The 18,017-nt window shown below is 43.2% G+C and overlaps 1 protein-coding gene across 4 annotated transcripts in view; it reads right to left on the minus strand.

Annotated features, from left to right (window-relative positions):
* The window catches only part of SYTL3 (synaptotagmin like 3), a 95,422-nt gene that overhangs the window by 10,317 nt on the left and 67,088 nt on the right, over nucleotides 1-18,017 (minus strand). For all 4 annotated transcript variants that reach the window (XM_082634194.1, XM_082634191.1, XM_082634193.1 and 1 more), the window contains exon 10: nucleotides 6,256-6,434. In XM_082634194.1, coding sequence (XP_082490320.1) covers nucleotides 6,256-6,434 — 179 coding nt within the window. The remainder of the gene's footprint in view (nucleotides 1-6,255; nucleotides 6,435-18,017) is intronic.

An 18,017-nucleotide genomic window follows, 5' to 3' on the forward strand; every position in this document is an offset into this window, starting at 1 on the left:
GAGGCCACGCCAGCAGAGGAAGCCTGACCGAGGCCAGCCCCGCGCTGCCCCCTGCCCAGCCCATGAAGCTCCATCCCAGGCCGGCCCCTCCACTCAGGTCCCGAGACTGTCCTTCCTGGCTCTTCCAGCAGCTTTATTGACGCAGTGACACCACTTGCCCAGGTCCTGTACCCGCAGCCTAGAAACAGGCTCAACCTTCGCAAAGCAATAAAGGGCAGGAACCCTCCCTCGACCTGGGCTCCCCCTGGAGCCCCAGTCTCAGGCCTCTTCCCTGCTTTCAGCAAACTTCTTGGCAAAGTACTCAAGGCTCATTGTCACCAATACCTCACTGCTCGTTGACTCTTAAATTGTTGATCATTACGAGACCCCTCACACATGTAAAACAGGAGACATAAAATATACCTGTATAGCTTAAAGCATTACAATAAAATACACGCCCGTGTATCCAGTCGTTAAGTCCTCTATTTCCTTTCTTATCCTCTGTCTGGATGTCCTATCCATTACTGAGAGTGGAGTATTGACATTTCCAACTATTACTGTAGAACTATTTCTCCCTTCAATTCCGTCCGTTTTTGCTTCTTGTATCTTGATGGTCATTAGGTACACAGACATTTGTAACTGTTATAACATCTTGCTGTATTGAACCTATTATTAATACAGAATGTCCTTTATCTTTTGTAAGCTTTTTTGACTTAAAGCCTATTTTGCCTGATATTGGTACAGCCACCTTGCTCACTCTTGGTTACCATCTGCATGGAATATCTTCCACTTGTGTCTCTGGATCTCAAGTGAGTCTCTTGTAGATGGCATATAGTTGGATTTCATGTTTTTATCCGTTCTGCCAATTTCTGTCTTTTGACTGGAGAGTCAAGTTCATTTGTATTTAAGTTAACTACTGAGAAGAAGTTCTTCTGTCATTTGCTGTTTCTTTTGCCTCATAGCTTTTCTGTCCCTCACTTTCTGCCTTACTGTATTCTTTTGTGTTTAGTTGATTTTCTGTGGTGAAATGTTTAAATTCCTTTCTCATTTGTTTTGGATTTTGTTCTATAGCTGTTTTCTCTGTGGTTACCAAGGGGATTACATTTAATATCCTAAAGCTATAACACTCTAATGTGAATTTATACCAACTTAACCTCAGTAACATACAAGATCTTTACTCCTTCTCAGCTCTGTCCTCACCTCTTTCCACTGCTGATGTCACCAAAATACAGCTGTATATATGTGTGACCAAAAACACAAAGTAAGAATTCTTTTAAATGCATTAGTCTCTTAAATTATCTCGAAAACAAAGTGTGGAGTTACAAACCAAAATGACAATAAGAGACCAATAATCTTTTAAAATGTCCTAAGTCATATAAAAAACAAAAAGTGGAATTACTTACCACTGTTACAATAATACTTGCTTTTATAATTGCCAGTGTATTTGCCTTTATTGAGATATTTTTTCATACGTCGTAAGTTACCGTCTGGTGTCATTTCATACACTCTCTTACCTTTTGTTTAGCTAAGGATGTTGTAAATTTCTCCCTTTTTTTTTTTTTTTGCGGTACGCGGGCCTCTCACTGTTGTGGCCTCTCCCGTTGCGGAGCACAGGCTCCGGACGCACAGGCTCAGCGGCCATGGCTCACGGGCCCAGCCGCTCCACGGCATGTGGGACCTTCCTGGACTGGGGCACGAACCCGTGTCCCCTGCATCGGCAGGCGGACTCTCAACCGCTGCACCACCACGGAAGCCCCTCCCTCACTTCTGAAGAACAGTTGTGCTGTGTTTTCTTGTTTGTTTTTCCTTTTAGCACCTTAAATTTATTGACTCACTGCCTTCTGGCCTCTAAAGTTTCTGATGGGAAATCTGCTGATAATCTTATTGAGGATCCCTAGTACATGATGATTCACTTTCTTGCTGCTTTCAAGATTCTTTGTCTTTGTCTTTCAAATGTTGGTTTATAATGTGCCTCAGTGTGGGTGTCTTTGAGTTCATCATACTTGGAGTTCAGAGAGCTTCTTTGATGTTTATATTCATGTCTTTCATCAAATTGGGGTAGTTTTCAGCCATTATTTCTTTGAGTATTCTCTCTGCCCCTTGCTGTCTCTCTTCTCCTTCTGGGACATATGTTGCTTATGTTGGTCCACTTAATGGTGTCCAGAAGGTCCTTTAGGTTCTGTTTGCTTTTCTTTAATCGTTTTTCTTTCTGTTCCTCAGACTCAGTAATTTCCATCATCCTATCTTCAAGTTCACCTATCCTTTCTTTTTTTTAAATCAATTTATTTTTGGCTGCGTTGGTCTTTGTTGCTGTGTGTGGGCTTTTCTCTAGTTGCGGTGAGCGGGGGCTACTCTTCATTGCGGTGTGAGGGCTTCTCATTGCGGTGGCTTCTCTTGTTGCGGAGCACGGGCTCTAGGTGCACAGGCTTCAGTAGTTGTGGCACATGGGCTTAGTTGCTCCGCGGCATGTGGGATCTTCCCGGACCAGCACTCGAACCCATGTCCCCTGCGTAGGCAGGTGGCTTCTTAACCACTGCACCACCAGGGAAGCCCACCTATTCTTTCTTTTACCTGCTCATACCTACCTTTGAATCCCTCTAGTAAATACTTTGTTGTTGTTTAAGGTTTTCTATCTCTTTGATATTTCTGTTTTGTCCATACATCACTTTCCTGACTTTCTCCACATCTTTCATTAGTTCTTTGAGCATCCTTAAAACAGTTGTTTTAAAGTCTCTGTCTAGTAAACCTACCATCAGATCTCTTTCAGGCACAGTTTCTGTTGATTTATTTTTTCCCTTTGAATGAGCCATACTTTCCTGTTTCTTTATATCCCTTGTGATTTTTTTTGTTGAACACTGGACATGTGTCTAATAATATGTTAACTCTGGAAATCAGATTCTCCCCCTTCCCCAGGGTTTGCTGTTTTTTGTTATTGGTTTTTCAATTGGGTTTTTCATAAATTTATTGATGCAGACTGTCTCTGTGCCAAGGAGCAGCCTGAAGTGTAAAATTAAGATCTTCTCAGATCTTTTCTGAACCTGAACCTTTCCCTGGACATGTGTGGTCACTTTTTAATTTTCCTTGTATATACAGTTACTCTTGAATGTCCTGGTCTTTAGTATCCAGTTCCCAAGAAGGGGAAAAAAGAGAAAAATGAAGAAGGGAGACAAATAAGGGCACTGGCCCTTTAAATACTTTGTAAATCACTTCAGCCCAAGGAGGAGGGGATTGCAACAATGTGGGGAGGTGAAACAACAATGGCTGCCTGACTTTTTTTTTTTTTTTTTGTACCTCTGCAGTCAGAACCAGCAATCAAAGAACAGGTCCCTGATATTTGGAGGACAGGATCCTTTGCCCATCTGGCTCCTACAAGCTGTGTTCAAGCTGCTCTAGGAACACATGCACAGCTGCCCACCAAGGGGTTGGGCATAGGGGGGATGGGTAGTTGTTAATACTGCGCTAAGAGCTGGAATTGACTGACATTCATCTCAATTTACCATCCAAGACTTCCCCTAGGAAGTTGAAAGCCTTCAAAAGACTCCAGAATTCCAAAATAGTTCCATCAGACAGATTCTGCCAGTGCAGTTGTCTACAGGGGGAGATGGATTCCTGAGGCCTCCTACTCTGCCTTCTTTCAGAATCCTCTCTTGACCATGTGTTTCCTTTACAAAGTATTGAGTTTTGTTCTAACAGGCATTTCACTTACTGGAAACTCAGTCTGATCCTATCAAGGATTGATTTTGCTTAGTTAGGGTGGGTTAGAGAAGCCCTACTACCAAGCTTTTCTTTTCTGGGGTCCACTCAATGCCCCACTCCACTTTGGTCAGAAAACCAATCTTGGGACTTCCCTGGTGGCACAGTGGTTAAGAATCCACCTGCCGATGCAGGGGACATGGGTTCGAACCCTGGTCTGGGAAGATCCCACATGCCACGGAGCAACTAAGCCCGTGCGCCACAACTACTGAGCCTGCGCTCTAGAGCCCGCGAGCCACAACTGCTGAGCCCATGCACCACAAATACTGAGCCCACACACTACAACTACTGAAGCCTGCATGCCTAGAGCCCATAGTCCACAACGAGAAGCCACTGCAGTGAGAAGCCTGTGCACCACAACGAAGAGTAGCCCCCGCTCGCCCCAAATAGAGAAAGCCCGCGCGCAGCAACGAAGACCCAACACAGCCAAAAATAAAATAAAACTAAAAAAAACCCCCCAAAAACACACCACTCTTTCCCAGCACTGTGCAACTCCCGGATTTTTCATTCAACTTACCACCCTCCAGTAGCTATCCTCTGACAGACCTCATGAAATCTCGTCCTGTAACTGAACAGCTTAGTATTTGGCCAAAGCCTCAAGGGATCCCTATGTGGATTTTAGGTCTACTTCTCTATGCGCTTCCCACCTCACCCGCTTAAGAATAGTATTTATTGAACGTTTATTATGTTCTCAACACTCTTCTAAAGACTTAATACGGGCTAGTTCAGGGAAACACAACAATCCTTTGAAGTAGGTGACAATATAACCTCCATGTTACAGTGAGGACACCGAGATATGGAGAGGTTGAATAACTTATCAGAGGTCAAACCCTGTAGAGAATTATGGGAGAGACCCAACATGCTTGGAAGGTCAAGGATTGAATAAATGGAGCTGACGGGATTGGAAATGAGTCTGAAGAATGGACAGGATTGCGATTTCCATGTATGGGAGTAGCATAGGGGAAACAGTCTCAGAACAAACATGAGAAAAGCCTCATATTTGGTACAAGTCAGGGGATCGTTTTGGAACAGTGACTATTCCAATTTCTCCAGCGCAGAAGGTACAGATAGGGGAATAAAAGAAGACTAGAAATATAGGAGGAATCTGTTACGGAGAACCATAAGTGCCATAGCGATGCACCTAATTTGTCTGGCACTGAGGAGCTACTGAAGATTTCAAAGCAGAGGAGAGTTTGACTGGACCAACAATCCATTCCTTTCGCCTAGCTGGTCCTGAAAATAGTGTGCTAAAAATGTTCCATGGTGGAGGAAAAAAAGGCCAAAATGTGGTCTGTACCTCAAGCCGTGCACAGAAAATCAGTTCCAGCTCTAATATGAAAGGATCTAAGTGGGGAAAAAATTTGAATAGAAGAAAACAGAGAAGAATGTATTTATAACCTTCAGGTGGCATTCTCCTACAGACTCAAACAAAGGAAAAGAAGGATACATTGGACATTAAATTCTTTATAAGAAAAGTCATCATAAACAATGTCAGAAAACAAGTAAAGCTAAGAGAAGACACGTGCAATATGTAGAACCAATGGAGAATTGTCTTGAAAATGGATTTTTAAAAAGCCAAACTCCTGTAAATAACTTTTTAAATGACAAACAATTCGATAGAAAACTGGACAAAAGATATGAAATGGGGAGTTCATAGAAGGGGAGTGTATCTTAAGTGATTAACTCGTATATATCAAGTCGCTCATCTTTGTTATTAATCAGTGAGATGCATGTTAAAATAATGAGACATCATTTCATATCTACCAACTGGAAAAAAATTAATCTCTTTATGGATTGTGTGAGACAGGATTTTAATTTTATTTTTCCTACATGGAAAATCAAATTTCCCAGCACCATTTATTGAAGTTCATCTTTTCTGCATTGATTATTAATAGCCTCTTGATCATTTAAGTTCCCATGTATGCTAAGATCTGTATCTGGACTTTTGATTCTGCTCTATTGACCTCCTTGTCTATCCTTGCACGCACCCATAACACATTGTTTGAATTACTAAGCTTTTTTTTTTTTTTTTTTTGGCTGTGTTGGGTCTTCACTGCTGCACGCGGGCTTTCTCTAGTTGCAGCAAGCGGGGGTTACTCTTCGTTGCGGTGCACGGGCTTCTCATTGCAGTGGCTTCTCTCATTGTGGAGCACAGGCTCTAGGCATGCAGGCTTCAGTAGTTGTGGCACATGGACTCAGTAGTTGTGCCTCACGGGCTCTAGAGCACAGGCTCAGTAGTTGTGGCACACGAGCTTAGTTGCTCCATGGCATGTGGGATCTTCCCGGGCCAGGGATCGAACCCGTGTCCCCTGCATTGGCAGGCGGATTCTCAACCACTGCGCCACTGGGGAAACCCTGAATTACTAAGCTTTATGATAATTCTTAACATGTCTTTTTGTTTTTATTTATTTATATATATTTTTTACAATTACCTTGGTTATTCTTGGACTTTCACTTTTCCATATGAACTTTAGAATCAACATGTCTATTATCATATGCCAAAACTTAGACAAAGAAACTTACGGATTGCACTTTTTCTTCTTTTCCTCCCCATAGGCAAGGTTCTTACAGGCCTTGATGCATATTTCTAAAGAATGAGTTCTGAAGCAGTAGCGAATGGCAAATTCTATCTCTCCAGTGACATTTGCGTTGTCAAAATTGCCCATCTCTGTACAAGTGCTGTTAATGCTAATTAAACTTCCCTGAAATCAAGAATGACAGATATGTTACTTCACAGTTAATCAATGTTTTTGCAGTTCTGGTTTCAAGATAGCAAATAAATCAAAATTTATACAGAGCATGCGTCCTGACTCATGGTAAGTTAATAACACGCCAGCCAGCTTGTACTTTGCAAAATAAGTTGCCACATGCTCTGTCTTAAGGAGACGAGGCATCCTCAGAAGGGCCTGTGTTGCCCAGATACGGTGTTTGCCTAGCAGTACGGGTTGCACAGTCTCATTCTTGAACACAAACCACTTGGGAAGAAGCGGACTATCTCCCGTGCAGTTCTGCAAAGCTAAATCTCCAAGGGCGGATAATAACCCCACGGCAGGAAGAGCCCTGGGGAGAGCAGCGTGGTGCGGGGGGCCGAGTGACTGGGATCAGAGGGAGCTGGACTCAGAGTTCAAGTGGGAAAATCCATCCTGTTCTCACTGGGTTATGGTGAGGCGCACACGGACGAGAGTATGTACAATATGCAAAGACGACAATAAACTGTGTTTAAATTTTTATGGGTCCCCAGAATGACCAACAAAACCACCATCCTAAGTTAGGGCACCCTAAGCTGAGGTGATGTGGAGAAGTAGCGCAAGTGACAGAACAAACCGCCTCATCACTGTCAAATTTGCTTAGGAATTTGCCACCCTGTGCATGCAACCAATCTCAGTGACGACTCTATAGACAGAGGGAACCCCACGTGATTCCCACTTTCCCAACTGGTTCCTCAACACCACAAAACATCCTGGAAACAAGCTAAGAAGAAAGCACGAGTCTCTCTCACTAGAAAGAGATCAAAACAAAACCAACAACTCAGAGGGCCCCAAACCTGAACTAGCTCATGCCAAGAACCCAACCACTTTCACCACACCCAGTGCCTGGCCCTGAAAAATGTTATCCACCAACACCCATGCAACTGTTGGGATGGGAAACAGTTTTTAAATTTCACACACCCAGAAAGGCGTGGAGTGGTGAGACCGCACGAAAAGAGTGCAGCAGAAGGTGATGGGGAGGGAAGCTTGGCAAGAGGTGTGAGCTGCTTAAGAAAAGCTGAAGGTAGGTGTTAAAAGTTCTGATAATTAACCTGCGCTCATCACGGGACCCCACCCCGGGCTACGTCAGACTAAACTGTACTATACCAACTCTTCTGCCAAGAACAAGTAGAAAACGGAATTGAACGACAAGCAGTTTGAAGGCACTGTAGAGCTACCGGGACAGCCAGGGTGCCAGGGTCCACGATACTAAAGAGGAGCGCAGCCAGGTGAGCCTGACGTCCTGGCTGTTTCCCTTTGAGGCATCTGTCAGTAGGTGAGCAGCAAGGCAGAAAGGCTGTGAGGCTCTGGAGCTGGACACAGTGACCAACCCAAGTGCTGGGGGCTGTGAAACAGTACAGAACTTGAGAAGAAATGGGAGACGCACTAAGGTGAGAGTGATGCTCGATGCTGCTTTTCCCCTCAAGGTCTTTGCTAAGTTGGAAGCCCATGCTAAGAGGCTGAGCGGCTTAGAAACACCTTCAGAAGTTTCACCTTACTAGAGAGAAGAAACTGGAGTTCAGGCCCACCACAGAGGAGGGGCCTGGTAAACGTCCAGACCCTCAGCTGGGACCCCTCAAAGGCTTTCCTCCTGCGAGTCCGAGTGCCCTGGAAGCAGACCAGTCCTCCCAGAGGCTGAAACCCAGCTCTGAATGAGCTCAGTACCGGATGGGCAAAGACTCCTGGCCTCCACCTTGGTGCTGCGCTGGAGCAAAAGCAAGTCTCCCTGAAGGACGATGACATCCATCTCTCCCATTCGGCTGGAACTCGAGGACAGCAGGGACCCTGCACGTTTCTGCCCTCTATCAAATCTCCAGCGCCAGCTCAGTGCCTGGCTCATGGTAAATCCTCAAGAAACATTTATGAAATGAATAAAGAAAGCACATGAAGTATTTTCATTTAAAAAGTTGTCTCTGTAAATATTATGGCATGATGTGCTGTGCCCCTTGTCCTGAAGGAGCAGTAGACGTGAGGTAAGAAGACTTGGGTGATAGTCCTGACCCTGGATGACTTTAGTTACATCCCTTAACTGCAGACTCCAGAGGGAAAATATTTTAAAATAAAACTACATGGGGACTTCCCTGGTGGTCCAGTGGTTAAGACTCCATACTGCCAATGCAGGGGACCCGGGTTAGATCCCTGGTCTGGGGAACTAAGTCCCACATGCTATGTGGCTGGGCCTAAAGACTTAACAAAAACAAAAACAAAAAAAAAGCAAAAAAACCTATATGTAGGCACATCATAATAAAATTGTTGAGAATCCAGGACAAAGAGAGAAAGCTTAAAAGCAAAGGCAAAAAAGCTATGATAACTTCCATGGAAGAAACAATAGTGCAGGAGAGGGTGGGGTGCAAGCATTGCTGGGGAGGCCAGCATCTTCTGTTTGGGTGGGAAGGAGAGTCGTGTGGGTGCAGACTTGAGGAGGTTAATTTCAGTATCAGGAGGATTAGGGAATTCCAGGCTCGCTCATTTTTTTTTTTTTTTTTTTTTTTAAGAAGTGGGAAGGGAGGTTTATTTGTTAAGAATGAGGAAGAAACGTGGGGAGAAGTTTTGAAAAGAGGTTTAAAACGACTGAAGAAGGTGGGAAATGATTGTTGTGAGAACAGGAACCTGAGTCGCCCAGAGAAACACATCAGGATGGCTGGCACTGTGCATGCATTTGGAGCTGGTGACACAACAGGGCAGACCCAATCCCATGCACTCACACTGGGCATTAGGTCTGCCCTACTGTGTGCACAGCTGTTCAGGTGAAGATACAGAGAAGGTGCACAGCTGGCTCATCTAGCTTGGCGTCCAGAATTAGAAAGCAACCAGGAAGCACTAAAAGTACTCATCCTTCATTTTATAAGATAAGCAGAGGTCAAGACAGCTTGAGAACACAATCATAGTAGGGGACATTAATACCCCACTTTCACCAATGGACAGATCATCCAAAATGAAAATAAATAAGGAAACACAAGCTTTAAATGATACATTAAACAAGATGGACTTAATTGATATTTATAGGACATTCCATCCAAAAACAACAGAATACACTTTCTTCTCAAGTGCTCATGGAACATTCTCCAGGATAAAGCATATCTGGGGTCACAAATCAAGCCTTGGTAAATTTAAGAAAATTGAAATTGTATCAAGTATCTTTTCCAACCACAACGCTATGAGACTAGATATCAATTACAGGAAAAAAATTGTAAAAAACACAAATACATGGAGGCTAAACAATACACTACTTAATAACCAAGAGATCACTGAAGAAATCAAAGAGGAAATCAAAAAATACCTAGAAACAAATGACAATGAAAACACAACGACCCAAAACCTATGGGATGCACAAAAGCAGTTCTAAGAGGGAAGTTTATAGCAATACAATCCTACCTCAAGAAACAAGAAACATCTCAAATAAACAACCTAACCTTACACACCTAAGGCAATTAGAGAAAGAAGAACAAAAAACCCAAAGTTAGCAGAAGGAAAGAAATCATAAAGATCAGATCAGAAATAAATGAGAAAGAAATGAAGGAAACAATAGCAAAGATCAGTAAAACTAGGGCTTCCCTGGTGGCGCAGTGGTTGAGAATCTGCCTGCCGATGCAGGGGACACGGGTTCGTGCCCCGGTCTGGGAAGGTCCCACATGCCGCAGAGCGGCTAGGCCCATGAGCCATGGCCGCTGAGCCTGTGCGTCCGGAGCCTGTGCTCCGCAACGGGAGAGGCCACAACAGTGAGAGGCCCACGTACCGCAAAAAAAAAAAAGGATCAGTAAAACTAAAAGGTGGTTCTTTGAGAAGATAAACAAAATTGATAAACTATTACCCAGAATCATCAAGAAAAAAAGGGAGAAGACTCAAATCAACAGAATTAGAAATGAAAAAGGAGAAGTAACAACTGACACTGCAGAAATACAAAAGATCATGAGAGATTATTACAAGCAACTCTATGCCAATAAAATGGGACAACCTGGAAGAAATGGATACATTCTTTGAAAAGTACAACCTTCCGATGAACCAGGAAGAAACAGAAAACAGAAACAGACCAATCACAAGCACTGAAATTGAGACTGTGATTTTAAAATCTTCCACCAATAAAAGCCCAGGACCAGACGGCTTCACAGGCGAATTCTATCCAACATTTTGAGAAGACCTAACACCTATCCTTCTCAAACTCTTCCAAAATATAGCAGAGGGAGGAACACTCCCAAACTCATTCTACGACGCCACCATCACCCTGATACCAAAACCACACAAAGAAAGAAAACTACAGGCCAATATCACTGATGAACATAGATGCAAAAGTCCTCAACAAAATACTAGCAAACAGAATCCAACAGCACATTAAAAGGATCATACACCATGATCAAGTGGGGTTTATTCCAGGAATGCAAGGATTCTTCAATATACACAAATCAATCAATGTGATACACCATATTAACAAACTGAAGGAGAAAAACCATATGATCATCTCAATAGATGCAGAAAAGGCTTTCAACAAAATTCAACACCCATTTATGATAAAAACCCTCCAGAAAGTAGGTGTAGAGGGAACTTACCTCAACATAATAAAGGCCATATATGACAAACCCACAGCCAACATCGTCCTCAATGGTGAAAAACTGAAACGATTTCCACTAAGATCAGGAACAAGACAAGGATGTCCACTCTCACCACTACAGTTTTGGAAGTTTTAGCCATAGCAATCAGAGAAAAAAAAAGAAATAAAAGGAATCCAAATTGGAAAAGAAGAAGTAAAGCTGTCACTGTTTGCAGATGACATGATACTATACATAGAGAACCCTAAAAATGCCACCAGAAAACTACTAGAGCTAATCAATGAATTTGGTAAAGTAGCAGGATACAAAATTAGTGCACAGAAATCTCTTGCATTCCTATACACTAATGATGAAAAATCTGAAAGAGAAATTAAGGAAACACTGCCATTTACTACTGTAACAAAAAGAATAAAATACCTAGGAATAAACCTACCTAAGGAGACAAAAGACCTGTATGCAGAAAATTATAAGACACTGATGAAAGAAATTAAAGATGATACAAACAGATGGAGAGATATACAATGTTCTTGGATTGGAAGAATCAACATTGTGAAAATGACTCTACTACCCAAAGCAATCTACAGATTCAATGCAATCCCTATCAAACTACCAATGGCATTTTTCACAGAACAAAAAATTTCACAATTTGTATGGAAACACAAAAGACCCCAAATAGTCAAAGCAATTTTGAGAAAGAAAAACGGAGCTGGCGGAATCAGGCTCCCAGACTTCAGACTATACTGCAAAGCTACAGTAATCAAGGCAGTATGGTATTGGCACAAAAACAGAAATATAGATGACTGGAACAGGATAGAAAGCCCAGAGATAAACCCACGCACGTATGGTCACCTTATTTTTGATAAAGGAGGCAAGAGAATACAATGGAGAAAAGACAGCCTCTTCAATAAGTGGTGCTGGGAAAACTGGACAGCTACATGTAAAAGAATGAAATTAGAACAGTCCCCAACACCACACACAAAAAAATAAACTCAAAATAGATTAAAGAGCTAAATATAAGGCCAGACACTATAAAACTCTTAGAGGAAAACATAGGCAGAACACTCTATGACATAAATCACAGCAAGATACTTTTGGACCCACCTCCTAGAGAAATGGAAATAAAAACAAAAATAAACAAATGGGACCTAATAAAACTTAAAAGCTTTTACACAGCATGGAAACCATAAACAAGACCAAAAGACAACCCCAGAATGGGAAAAAATATTTGCAAATGAAGCAACTGACAAAGGATTAATCTCCAAAATATACAAGCAGCTCATGCAGCTCAATATCAAAAAACAAACAACCCAATCCAAAAATGGGCAGAAGACCTAAATAGACATTTCTTCAAAGAAGATATACAGATTGCCAATGAACACATGAAAGAATGCTCAACATCAGTAATCATTAGAGAAATTCAAATCAAAACTACAATGACGGGCTTCCCTGGTGGCGCAGTGGTTGGGAGTCCGCCTGCCGATGCAGGGGACACGGGTTCGTGCCCCGGTCTGGGAGGATCCCACATGCTGCAGAGCAGCTGGGCCCATGAGCCATGGCCGCTGAGCCTGCGCGTCCGGAGCCTGTGCTCCGCAACGGGAGAGGCCACAACAGTGAGGCCCACGTACCGCAAAAAAAAAAAAAAAAAACAACACTACAATGAGATATCATCTCACACCAGTCAGAATGGCCATCATTTAAAAATCTACAAACAATAAATGCTGGAGAGTGTGTGGAGAAAAGGGAACACTCTTGCACTGCTGGTGGGAATGTAAATTGATACAGCCACTATGGAGAACGGTATGGAGGTTCCTTAAAAAACTAAAAACAGAACTACCATATGACCCAGCAATCCCACTACTGGGCATATACCCTGAGAAAACCATAATTCAAAGAGTCATGTACCAAAATGTTCATAGCAGCACTATTTACAATAGCCAGGACATGGAAGCAACCTAAGTGTCCATCGACAGATGAATGGATAAAGAAGATGTGGAACATATATACAATGGAATATTACTCAGCCATACAAATAAATGAAATTGAGTTATTTGTAGTGAGGTGGATGGACCGAGAGTCTGTCATACAGAGTGAAGTAAGTCCGAAAGAGAAAAACAAATACCGTATGTTAACACATATATATGGAATCTAAAAAAAAAAAAAAAAAGAGGCTATGAAGAACCTACGGGCAGGATAGGATAATGAAGCAGATGTAGAGAATGGACTTGAGGACACGGGGAGGGGGAAGGGTAAGCTGGGATGAAGGGAGAGAGTGGCATGGACATATATACGCTACCAAATGTAAAATAGATAGCTCGTGGGAAGCAGCCTCATAGCACAGGGAAATCAGCTCGGTGCTTTGTGACCACCAAGAGGGGTGAATGGGGGGGGAGACGCAAGAGGGAGGAGATATGGGGATATATGTATACATGTAGCTGATTCACTTTGTTATAGAGCAGAAACTAACACAACATTGTAAAGCAGTTATACTCCAATAAAGATGTTTAAAAAAAAAAAAAAACAGGTTGAGACCCACCCAAAAACTACAGGTAAATCAGAAGTAGAGCTGGAAGTGGGCCTTTGTTGTTAATCTCTTGGGCCACTGACTAATGGTAGTGTCTCCGAGTAATTCAACTGCGTATCTGCTTGGCCAGGGAAAGTGCAGCCTCAGATAATGAGAGGACTGCAGAGCACGTCCTTTGGTCTACTGCATCCCTCAGAGATAACTTATGACTTCACCACCATTGCCCTGGGAGGGTTTTCTGCTTCTATTTTCCCTGTAGACAGAGCAGAATCTTCAAGCAAGTTGAACCTTTGAGCAGCAAATGGGGTTAATCAAGAGGTCCCAGCCCAGAAGAACAACTAAGAACTCGGCCTGACTTTTATTAGAGCCATGGGCTCTGTCTGGTTGTGAAAGAAAAGTAAATCTGAGCAAAAGCGAAGGAGAACTACTTTAGTCAGGTAGGGAGCATTCAGTGTACTTTCTCTGAAGGTCACAAGTTATCTATTATACCCGCAAGCAACGCCTGATGCCCTTTGATTTTACAAAAGCAGAAATCAAGGAAAGTCAACTGAAACCACAGCTATACTAAAAACAGATAAATAAATCTTGATCCACAAGAGCATGCAGAGAGCATTACTGCAGGGAGGTCAGATGGCCGCTGTTTATCAACGTTTACGCACAATACATAAATGTTTTTGAAACCTCAAAGTTCTTTGATAATTGCAATATGGTTTTCAAACAAACATGGTAGAACCTTAAATATTACAGCATTCAGATGATTTTTTCGAGAGATAGACCTCTAATAGATCACTTCAATATAATTGTCTATTATTTACTCTGGTTTTTGTTCTTAATAAAAAATAGATTAATATGAGTATATAGCTAAATACAATACTCTTTTTTAAAAAGTCACTTCAACCAGAGATGTTCAGAAATACTAAAGGAAAGTGGAAGCTTCCAAAACCCCAATGAGTGCTGTGAGCGGGGGCGGTGAATGCTTTGAGCCACTCCCCACTTAGTAGTGACCCAAATGCCACATCTCAAATCGATGTTTAAGAGAAACAACTAGGGAGTTGGATTGTTACTTCAAAGATTAAAAACCCTTTCATCATCCAAGCTCCCGTCCATCCATGTGCAAGGAACTCCGATGTGTATGCCCGGCATGTGGTCACTTTGCCAGTCACTGTGTCTTCACTGCCAGGGAAAATGTCAACTGCATGAAAACATGGATATAAATGCATTCCTTTTTAGATTTTTTAAAAAACAGAAGTGAAGGCAAAATGGAAACTCAGACAGGAACTCTAATGATTTTCCCCCCAGGGAATTGCTAAAAATTTACCACTCTACCAAGTTCTAGCTCCTAATGACTGGAGGGGTTTTTTTGGGGGGTTTCTTTTGGCACGTCTTTTTTTTTTTTAAACATGAATTGGGGTTTTTCTTCTCACAAACATTACATGTTTATGGAGAAGATACAGAAAACACAGATAAGACCAAAAAATATTTAATAAAAAAGCATAAGCCCTTGGGCTTCCCTGGTGGCGCAGTGGTTGAGAGTCCGCCTGCCAATGCAGGAGACACGGGTTTGAGCCCTGGTCCGGGAAGATCCCACATGCGGTGGAGCAACTAAGCCCATGCGCCACAACTACTGAGCCTGCGCTCTGGAGCCCGTGGGCCACAACTACTGAGCCCGCATGCCACAACTATTGAAGCCCGTGTGCCTAGAGCCCGTGCTCCGCAACAAGAGAGGCCACCGCAATGAGAAGCCCGTGCACCGCAACAAAGAGTGGTCCCCACTCACCGCAACTAGAGAAAAGTCCGCATGCAGCAGCAAAGACCCAGTGCAGCCAAAAAAAAAAAAAAAAGCATAAGCCCACCATTCTCAACCTCTTGGTATAATCCTTTCAGTTGTTTTACAGTGTCTACAGTATAATCATTTTGTTTTTATAAATATGGGCTACTATATACTATTTTATAACTTGATATCTTTATCAATATCTACTTTCCACATTAATATTCTTTAACATTATTTTTAATAGTTGCAAGGTATTCCTCTGAATAAATGTACCATAATCTATTTAACCATTGCCCTATTTTAGACATTTTTGGCTATTTTCAATGTTTCAAAATTTAAAAAGATTATAAACAATGCTGTCTTTGACATCCACATATACACAGTTCTGGCAACATTCATGATGATTCTTAAAGAATATTTCCTGTAACTAAGATATTTGGATTAAAGAGGACATGCATTTTAAAGCATCTGATGTATATCGCTGGTTGCCCTCCAGTTCACCCCAGCAGTTCACATGAACACTTGCCTCTCCCACATGCTGGCCAACAGTAAGCTGTGCCACTTTTTTTGTCTTAAGATTTTTTTTTTTTTGATGTGGACCATTTTTTTAAAGTCTTTATTGAATTTGTTACAATATTTCTTCTGTTTTATGTTTTGGTTTTTTGGCCATGAGGCATGTGGGATCTTAGCTCCCCGACCAGGGATCGAACCCGCACCCCCTGCATTGGAAGGTGAAGTCTTAACCACTGGACCGCCAAGGAAGTTCCTGTGTCACTTCTTAAATTTGCTAAAATGGTCCCCAAATAGCACTTGCTTTAATTTCGTACTGATTTAACTACTCAGGAAGTTGAGCGTTTCCCCTATTTATTGCCCATTTGTACTCCTACTTTTGTAATAAGTAGAGATTTAATAAGCTTTTTCTAGCCTCAACTTCCTGTTTCTCAGAGAATATAAATGTCTCTCAGAAGAGAAGGCAACATCTTTGGACAAGAAATGAAATGTATTTGCTTTGTGGGTGTTTAGTTTCCTTAAACAAACACTGCTTCAGACTATGGGGAACAGGTTCGGATTGAATATGTAATAATTCAATCTCATGATGATAAATGTTCAGGACACAAATCGGAGAAGAGTTTAGAAGAAAGGGAGTTGAGAGAGCCGGGTTGAATTTGCACTATAGTTTGGAGGTACTTCCCTAAGAAACAGTCTGAGTAAGATGCATACACTCGCCACATCCTCTTACCCGAGCATCCGTCCCGACGACTCTGAAAGATCTTCTAGGTGTGGATCAGCCCCAAGTGAGCAGAGCTGAACCAGGGTGTGGGGGGCAGTTTAAGAGTTCAACAACTCCCCTGGGATAAGACAGAAGACCTGGGCTTTGACTCACAGTCAGAGTTCTGCAGTGACTGTGTGACCTTAGCAAGTCACGTAACCTCCATGAGCCTCAGTTTTCCCATTTGTGAAATGGGACAATAGCATTTATTATTACCCCATTTCCATGGACAAGATGGTTGTGAGAATGATCGGGAGGCGAAGCTCCTAGCTCTGTAGTTAGCACACAGTAGGCTTTCAATAATAGCTCTGATAGGAATGAATCCAACCATGTCACAAATATTTATTGAGTGCCATTGAAGGGTCAGGCACCGCTCTGGGCACCTGGGTATTACAGCAAATGATAAACCACAGGTAAGCTAATTATATAGCTGTAGAAGGTGATAAGAACGCAGGTGAACAGAGAGCAGGTGAAGGCAAGGCAAAGCAGGGCAGGGGGTAGACCTCCTGAGAAGGTGACTTTGGAGCAAAGACTTGAAGGGAGGGAGCTTGGTGCTTGGGAGAGGGAACAGCCCCAGGAATGCCCAGGGCAGGCGTGAGTCTGGTTGTTCTAGGACCAGTGCTGCTGAGCGGAATGAGCAAGGGGGCAGGTGTGGATGGTGCACAGCTCGTGCAGGGCCCCATGGAGCACTGTGGGGTGGATCCTAGCCCATGTCCCTGCCGCTGCGGTGGTTTCTGGGCCTTGAAGGAGCTTAGAGGCCAGTCTAGCGGACCGTGGGCAGTTTGGGCTCCCTGGGAAGGAGGGTTTAGCCTCATCCTCCCGGATCAGCCTTATAAAGGCTCAAGCTAGCTGGAGTCTTTGGAGCCCGTATGTTACCTGGGGTGGAAGCAAACCTTCCCATGGATCTCAGAAAAGCTCCCAGAGGCCACTCCTATGCTTTGCCTGTCTGTACCCACCATGGGGTTCAACCCTAGGAGAAAATGTTCTGGAGCCGCCCTTGCTTACCTCCCCCTCGGGGAAGCATTTCCTCTAGTGCTTTCACCTTTCTCAACTATTCTCCACTGTAAACAACACAAAGGAAGGTGCTGAGTCATCCTCCAACACCAGCGCTCTGAGATACCCTGGCAGGACCACCCCAGACTCTCATGACCTCAGGGCATCCAAGAAGCGGAGGGTAACTGTCTGGCTCTGTTAGGACCGCTGTGCGACCCAGGACAGGAGGCTGTGCTCAGCACGAGTTGGGAAGGGCCCACAAGAGGAGCTGTGTGAACTGAACAGCTACTGCCTTGGACAGCACAGCCCCAAACTGTTCAAGAATCCTTAACAGGGCTTCCCTGGTGGCGCAGGGGTTGAGAGTCCGCCTGCCGATGCAGGGGACACGGGTTCGTTCCCCGGTCCGGGAGGATCCCACATGCCACGGAGCGGCTGGGCC

The sequence above is a fragment of the Mesoplodon mirus genome, assembly GCF_964341445.2.
Source record: "Mesoplodon mirus genome assembly, chromosome: 10".
Lineage (NCBI taxonomy): Eukaryota > Metazoa > Chordata > Mammalia > Artiodactyla > Ziphiidae > Mesoplodon > Mesoplodon mirus.